Raw genomic sequence first — 8,247 nt, forward strand, 5'->3', positions numbered from 1 at the left:
AAATGTCTGCGAGAGCAAGCTATCAAAGCGACGTAAACAAAAGCAATTCGCACAGAGTAGCACCCCGACGAAGTCCACATAGGGCTATTACGCAAATAACCAAGCGCGATCGATCGCCGTTAGAGAAACTTCGTAATTACAGAAGGTTACAACGATTGCCGTTAGTTCTCGGGGTAATACCTTGTCCAGTAAACAAGCAAAATGACAAGATGGAACAGCTAGTGATATCGTGGTTTCAGTCCGCAAAAATGCCGACGCTATGCTGTAGAAGTCATTCGTTTCAAACTTCGCCTCATGGAAGGTCCACGAAGAGAACTTTTAAGGCCTTCAGGCTCATCTGTAATCTAACGTGCTCGATAAAATTACTGATCGCCGGTTAGAAGCCAATTCGCGAGTGATCGAAGTGAAACCGTCACGTTCGAAGGCCGGTATTGAGTGACGAGAGGACCTGTTGCGCCGAGCACGCAGCGACAGAAACAGGGTCCAACGGGTCCGAAATCCCGTGCTCGTTAGTACGATGCTGAACACTGGCGTGACACCGCAAAGTTCGCTCTAAGATCGCAGAAGGGCGGCAGGTATACTTACCGTCATCGTAATTCATAGTCCGAACATTGCGGTGCCGAGACATCTTGTAGCACACCTCCCCCCCTCTTCGCGGGGCAGTTTGCTAGAGGTGACGCTTCTTTGTACACGCGGTGTCACGTTCCCTAGTGGCTGACGCTTCGGCGATTTCGAACATCGTGTCAAACAACCACCGTGACATGCCTCACCGAACCCAAAAACACGCACGAAACGCGCACAAGCAGCCACGCTCGGCAACACCAAAAATGGCGAGAGGGCACATAGTTGCTTGACAACGACAATTTGCGCTCCGAGTAGCTCCGATCTCCGACATGCGCAGCGTGTGCTTAAAAACGAACCCTACGGTTAACGTTGTCTGTATTAACTGGCGTTTAGGTGGTAGAGGTTTATTTTCATTTAAACTGGAGATGCGCCTGTTACGCACGCCGAAGTGGAACGATCCAGATTAATTCTGAACAAACAGCTGGAGTTCTTTGGCGTGTGCCAAAACTTCAGCATGAATGTACAACGTTCTTAATTTTGCCTCCATCGGAATCGAACCCATAACCTCGCTAAACCTCGCACAGAGGTACAGAGCATCATTTTCTGCTTAGTCCCCGCAGCAGTATTGTTCTTTGTTTCAAGAAAGTAACCGGAGGTTAGTGAGAGAAAGTCTCCAAAATCGTATGTAAAATTAGAACACGCTCGCTTCAGTGACAGGCATGGTGGCTCAGAGTTTAACCTGATAAAACTTGAGCAAATGTCTGAAGCATAACCAGAAAAACGGACAGACAACAGATGCTCACATCAGTATCACCGAGAAGACTGCTCCAAGGTACATTATCACACATTTCTCTGGCCAGTTATTGTTTATACTTTGTCCAACTTAAGCAAATACCTCGTCCTTTATTCCTGAGACAGCTAGCTCGGTGCTCAAAAGAGCCACTCCTGGTGACACACTTCAGCTGTGTTGGACAAACATGGTAGCGCACTAAACTCTGGTCTCAATCTGCCAACATAGAATAGAACAGTAATCTGGACCTGGGTGTTCAATGAAGTATTTATCTATCTGCCAAGTTTTCCTAAACTGTTTACAACAAAACAGCAGCCAGCTGGTAAAAATGAATATTTATAGTACATTTATTACATAGTCCGATGCTGGAAGACATCACATGAAGTCATCAGAGTCGTAGCCGTCCTCCTGTAAAGAAAGAAGAAAGAGGAACCACAATACATAAACAAACACTAGCTTCTTAAAATATCTTACAGAGCTGAAAACTGAGTAAGAAAAACAAAATCATGTACGCATCTCAATTTAACAAAAGAGAGACAGCTCAACAGCACTGTGCTTTCACAAATTAGCCCGGATTTCAGTTCGCGGTAGTAATTTGCATCTACTTTGAAATTTATTCAAATGCAGTTTAACAACACATAAACATATATTTTTGCAATACAATATAAAGCAAAGCAATGCAGAAAGATACTACAGTCCTTCAAAAACATAAAGCAAGACAATGAACACCTCAATTATGAGAAGCTGCAAGTTATGGGATTAGATCAGACGCTTGCCAGATTAAATGATGTACAATGGTGAGCAGCCTTGTCTAGAGCGCTCGGGTGATGCACTTCCTTGCAAACAAATCCAGATTTTGTGGCAGCCTCTAGGGTCCAGCTGCAATGCTTGCACGGAAGTAGCGCCAGATGGCCTCGTAAACAAAGCAGGCACGAAAACTTTGCCCTGTAATGAGGGGCTGCTCTCTAATTTCGGTTTTTGTTACCAAGTGCGCACTGCTCAAGCACTCTAGACAAGGCTGCTCACCACTGTATTTACAGCAAGACTGAACTTCACTAAATGACATACCTTGTTTGACTTCATGTTCTCCCCTTTCATCAGTGTGTCGTAGCTCCTGAAGAAGCAAAATTTTAAATGAGTTCCAGAGTTTATGAAACTTCCCTAAAGTTTCACACCCATGAATTTTATGTCACTAGACATATACTCCAAGAGAAATAATCTAGGTCATAAATATTCCATTGCATAAACAAAATGTAAAGTTGAAAGTTCTGCAATTCGTCACATATACATTTGGCAGTGATGCGCAAGGCTGATAACCACAACGTCGTTTATTCTGTCCTCTGAAGTTTATCGTGCTAATGTAGGCTGTCGTAGTTCTTAACAGTCTTCCCATCAAAAGTAGGAGCATCCAAAACTTGACCCGCTCTCCCTTTTTGTCACTGTGCAGAATAATGCTTATGTACAGCAAAAATTTAATTCTCTTAGAGTAGCCTCACATACAGGGAGCACTACACTGGGCCATATTCTGGAAATGTCCACACAGTGAACATGACCAAATGGGCATGACTTAAACTAGGGGTGTTCTCTTGCTCCAAAAAACACCAAACGCCACTGCCAATGCTCTTGCTTTTATATAAATCAGGAGCATTTGTTGAGCAGGTTTTACAATATATGTTTCAGCACTACAGTAGTTATTGATACAATGGTAAATGCGATTTCTAGCATGAGGACATCACCGGAAGAACAGATATGTGGTCGTCATGCAGCTGTCAGCTATTATCACCAACCGACTGGTGCACACCAAGGTGAACATGTCCACTCAGTTGACATTTCCGGATCACAGATCCAGTTCTGAGGCCTTTCTCGTGATCAATGAAAAAGGGCTTCACAGTGCCTTCAAGCACTGCAGTACAAGCCATTCTGCTAGTGCAGCAAAAGATAACACAGCGCTGAAAGAAACGAGAGAAAAGCGCGACAAGTATGCCTACAGGAGCTCTGGCACTACATGACCGAGGAGAATAATGTGGTGACGCCTCAACCACATTTGCACGGCACATGCGATAACAGGAGGCTGAGAGCGATCGAGACTTTGAGAGCACATCTCTCTCCCTCTCTCACTACTCCGGGTGAATCCACAGTAGTGGCAGCAAAGCCCCTCACTTGAGCTTGGCCTGCTCCTCCTTCTCCTTCTGCTCCTGCTTCTCGCGCTCCTTCTGCTCGCGCAGGATCTGCTTCTTGTCCTCGCGCTCCCTCTGGTCTCGCTCCTCCCGCTCGGCCCGCAGGTCGGGCTGCCGCTCCTCCTTGGTCTTCATGAGCCGGTTCACAATCTCGTTGATGCGCTTCTCCACCCTGATCGTCCGCACCTAATCGGAACAAGGGGGAAGAGAGATACTGAAGCGTACCTTCGATACTGCACGTATATCTCCAGCTGCATTCACTGTGCTTGTCATGTGCACAGCCATGCCAATCCGCTGAAAATCCTCTGCAAATATTTTCGGCCACGGGCAGTGCACTATGAAGACCAGCCCAACCTACTTACATCTAACCTCAATCTACAAGTGAATTGTACACTGTGCGGTTCAGCGTCCCAAAGTGGCACACCGGTTATGAGGGACATCGTAGAGGAGGGCTCAGGATTAATTTCGAACACCTTGGGTTCTTTAACATGCACTGATATTGAACAGCACAATGGTATCCTTTGCATTTCGCCTCTGTAGAAAACAGCTACAACAGCTGAGACCGAACCTGTGACCTCGGGATAAGCAGCCAAATGCCAAAGCCACTAACAATACAGGCTTCCAACTTCATCAAAATCTCGTTAATCCAATCCCTGTTAATTCGGAAATTTGGGCTGTCACCGAGTTGTCATGGAGCTTTAGCCTTAAAAGGACGTGACCATTGCCCACGTTTTCATCAAATAAATTCCATCTTCATGCGAATGGTTTCCCGCAGCTTATGGGGGCTATTCATTAATTCAACAATTGGATAATTCGGACTTTTCCCACTCCCCACTCCCTTGATGTCCAAATTAATGAGATTTTTAGTGTATATGTGTCAGCAGGAAAAGTGCAAGGTGTCCAGGAGTATAGACACCTAATTTTGGTGGCATGTTTTCTTCTCTACAATGATGCAGAAGATACCACTATGCATGAATCACCATGTGGTATTCGCCTATGACCGCTATATAATTTATAATCGCATTTTTCTGTCATGCTGTTTTGGTTTCAGTTCAGTTCAGTTCAGCTTGGGTGCTAAATTATAATTTTGTCCAGGACCATTTTCCATTTAAAAAAGGAAGTACCTCTCGCCCCAAGGGCTCAGAGTTCACACGAGACAACTGGTGCATTGAAAATGAAATGAAGATGGAGAAAGTGGTGTTCCTGACCTCCTTCTGTTTGTGGAAGCCAACCTGGCCAACTTCCATTCCTTGCGTCTTCTTCAAATTAGCCCACATGGTGTAGACAACATCCAGGTTGTTCATTTTGTTACCTGAACAAAAGGAACAGTATGCATGAATGAAAACATCAAGCAACATGCTTCATCCACAAGGACAATGTACTGATGAAGAACAAAAGATAAGCTTTACAAGTACCTGAACTTGTCGAACTAAATGGTTTCGGCCATGAATTGACTTTTATAAAACCAGGAGCTCGATAAGGGAGCACTGTTACATTGGAAACTGAATACACAAATAGGAATACTTTTGTTTTGTCATCACTGACCTAGGAAGCCTAACAAAAGCGAACCTTTCTGCACCATCCATATCAAGCATCACTGAATAGTTCTCAAAGAGCATGCTTCATGAAACAAAAATTTAGAGGGACATCTAATTATACTATATGTTAATAATGTGATGGCAACAGAAGCTGTTGATGCCTTTACCGGAAATAGGGTCGGATTCATCGAGGGGGTGGTCACCTTCTTCAAGTGAGAAATTTTACACAGCAAAACTAAGCTGAACATCATGTTTTTTTTTTTTTTTTTTTAAGAAAACAGTTGAAGAAATACATGCTTCAAATGAGACCGCCCCCTCCAAGAGTGGCCCATAAAACTGCCCCCGACCAGAATTGGCGTCACTCCCACACAGCCAATCAGCAAATTTTATGACCAATGACACATTTTTTTTTTTTTTCTCAAAGAGGCTTCAATGCTATCACATTAAAGAAGTCGGTTTTGAAGCCGAACTTGAATTCCAAACACCACTGGCGCCACTGAAGTCATGCTAAAGGAGGCACAGAAAGGTGGCTTCAAAACAGCGACTTGCTGTGCAGGAACTCTATGTAGTAAGACTGCTTTACCTGCGAGAAACACTAGTGTGGGAGCTTTAATAGCACCAACACAATGACGTCACACACAATGCGGCTAAATTTCTTCGCATGCCAAAAGATGGTGTTTAGCTGGCTGTTGCAAATCACTTTACAGAAATGTTTAACAGCCTTGACAACAAAGAAAAGCTCTTAATCATCCATTTAGTTTAAAACAAACACCCAGAAATTAACTATGCTGCTTTTCTAGAGCACACTTGTTTCACCTTAGCATGCAATTCATCACGATCAATATAAGCAAAACACAAAAAGCTAGTGAGAGACATGAATGCAAAGTGAACCTCAGAAAAGGCTGAATAGAAACTGCCCCAGCCACTTGCGGCGAGGGTAGGTGATGGGACGTGGTTCACAGCACCTTGAATGCTGTTTGCCTTCACGAGCTGCGCGCAGTCCTCAAGCACACTAGATGGCACATCATCCAGCGTCTGGTTCTGAAAGACAACAAAAAAAAGAACCACAAAGTGTAAAAAATTACACCATAAATAGACAGCTTCGCATGATCATTCCTGCTGCCCGCAGCCAACACTTACATCTTGGTGCACTGGTTGGGCAGCTATTCTGAGTTTATGATGCCACATGAAACAAATAAAAGGAGTGGAACGAGAGTGTGTAAACTTAAGAGAAAACATTATGGTGGGCTGGCTTCTGATTGAAAACCAGAAACTGAATGCTGACAATGGCGACAAGCACAGCCAAAACCTGTCAAGTCCAACTGCTGCTTACGGGCAACCCATATTAGTATGCATCATAAGCTTCAAATCACTTGGTAACTATCACAAACACTTGAAAAAGATGTAAACCTTACGGTGTATAAACTAACTAGCATAGAAAGCACGTCCTCGACCGAAAAAAAAGAAATAGAATTGTGCCACATGTCTGCACAAAGCCAAAAGCAAATCAACATGTAGCACACAGGGAATAGTCTATGATGTGTCATTTTGGACACATTTGGTCGTATTTGTTTTGCCATTTTATCAACAGCATTTCATTGCCAACACTGGTGGATGTGAAAGCAAGATCAAATATCTTTGGCACCCATAACAAAAAAGTGGCAATTAACATGAAGAGGTTTCAATCCTTATGAATTTCCATAAACAGTGCTTCATGAGCAACTGCTGCGTGTGTCCAGTTGCACTAAAAAGCTTGGCACACTTGCAGATGGCTTCTGTGTGCATGACACGTGCATACTTCAAAGCAACATTTAGCACAGAAAGGTTACGACAGTAATTTAAGCTTGGCAAGCTGTGCATTCCTTTCCCTGTACATATGTTCATCTTAGCCTTTTGTTTTGCATGTTTCTGTAAACTACGGAGGCTACTGGAAGCAGACATTGCCAACTGGCAAAGAGATGAAACTTTCCTGAACCTCTATAGCAGAATAATGAACAGGGAACTATCCTGAGCTGTGTGAGATTGCTATTGTATCTTGCGCATTTAGCCACCGCACACACCTAATCGAGCCCGTTCACATTAAAGCTGCAGCACAAGCCACTCGTTGACATGACGTTTCAACACAACTAAATTCCAAACATGAATGCAGGCGTTGTTTCAGATTTCTCTGAAAACAAAACAAGGTGATCTCATCTGCAATGCGGTGTGCCGACACTTACAGCTTTAAACACTCGTGGAAAAAGGTTCATGCTTCGTTCAAGTGGACGTCCACAAATGCGAATTATGCCCCGCAATCAAACACCATTGCGAAACTACAGTGTTTAGGAAACCAGCTTTTAAGAATACTCGTTTAATCGGTTTGGTCCCAGTTCCCAGTTAAAGATGTAGCGTCTCGACTGGTTACAAAGCGCTGCAGCGAGATGACAAAGCCAAACAAACGCTTCACTCACCGGTTGTAGGCGAAGATACACGTGCGCCGAAGACACTTTATCCACGTGGAACCAGACGTCTTCGGGCCATCCCCACTTTATGAGGTCTTCGTCTGAAAGCAGAGCGTCAAGATACAGAAAGTCACAACACGAGGCGAACGCCAAAGCATGCGACTGCCGGTAAACAAAGTAAAGAAATAAATAGAGGCATCAGAGGAACTTACTTTCGAATTTGTCCACTCCCATGAAGATGACAGCCGGTGGCGAAACCACTGCAAATGTGCACAAAATCGACTGTTCGCAGAATATCCCAAATTCAATTAGCACGTTGAGTAAAATCGGCACTGACAGCGAGAAACGCAGCAACGTAAGCCCTCAGGTTTGAACAAATACGCGATCTGAATACGTGATACCAGACGCTGCAGCAAGAGCGACCCTCAAACCTGCTTTCAATAGACAGCTGCAAACTCGCCCTCGCTGTCTTAACCGCCAGTTGTAAGGTAACACGTGAAATGAAAGTCTCTCACCCGTGCTTTTGAAATAGATCACCATGATGCTGGTACTTTCAGGCCAAAACGGCCGTAAATACTCGAGCGAAGTACACCTCGCAGCAGAAAGAAGGCACTGCCAAAACTGGATTGCGCTGGCTCGGCTTTTCGCTTCCAGCGATTCGTACAGGCGAGAACTTGGCTGCATAAAGTTGGGTCCGACTGAAATGAGAAAATGAACCTAGGGACTCCAGCCCCCCT

The 8,247-nt window shown here is 44.3% G+C and overlaps 2 protein-coding genes across 4 annotated transcripts in view; both read right to left on the reverse strand.

Moving 5' to 3' along the window:
* HBS1 (translation elongation factor EF-1alpha (GTPase) HBS1) overlaps nt 1-829 on the reverse strand; it is a 29,928-nt gene extending 29,099 nt beyond the window's left edge. For all 3 annotated transcript variants that reach the window (XM_089551962.1, XM_089551961.1, XM_089551960.1), the window contains exon 1: nt 586-829. In XM_089551962.1, coding sequence (XP_089408088.1) covers nt 586-628 — 43 coding nt within the window. In that variant the 5' untranslated portion in view covers nt 629-829. The remainder of the gene's footprint in view (nt 1-585) is intronic.
* Nucleotides 830-1,672: 843 nt separating this feature from the next.
* Nucleotides 1,673-8,159, reverse strand: LOC149335292 (coiled-coil domain-containing protein 25). Its single transcript, XM_089551968.1, has 8 exons — nt 8,026-8,159; nt 7,723-7,770; nt 7,520-7,611; nt 6,035-6,110; nt 4,740-4,843; nt 3,515-3,717; nt 2,423-2,468; nt 1,673-1,762 (listed from the first exon to the last, which is right to left on the reverse strand). Exons 1-8 carry the CDS (start codon nt 8,048-8,050, stop codon nt 1,730-1,732), a joined length of 627 nt encoding a protein of 208 aa, XP_089408094.1. The 5' UTR covers nt 8,051-8,159; the 3' UTR covers nt 1,673-1,729.
* Nucleotides 8,160-8,247: the final 88 nt, after the last annotated feature.

Source organism: Amblyomma mixtum, chromosome 7 (assembly GCF_055824585.1).
Source record: "Amblyomma mixtum isolate Tamu chromosome 7, ASM5582458v1, whole genome shotgun sequence".
NCBI classification, from domain to species: Eukaryota; Metazoa; Arthropoda; class Arachnida; order Ixodida; family Ixodidae; genus Amblyomma; species Amblyomma mixtum.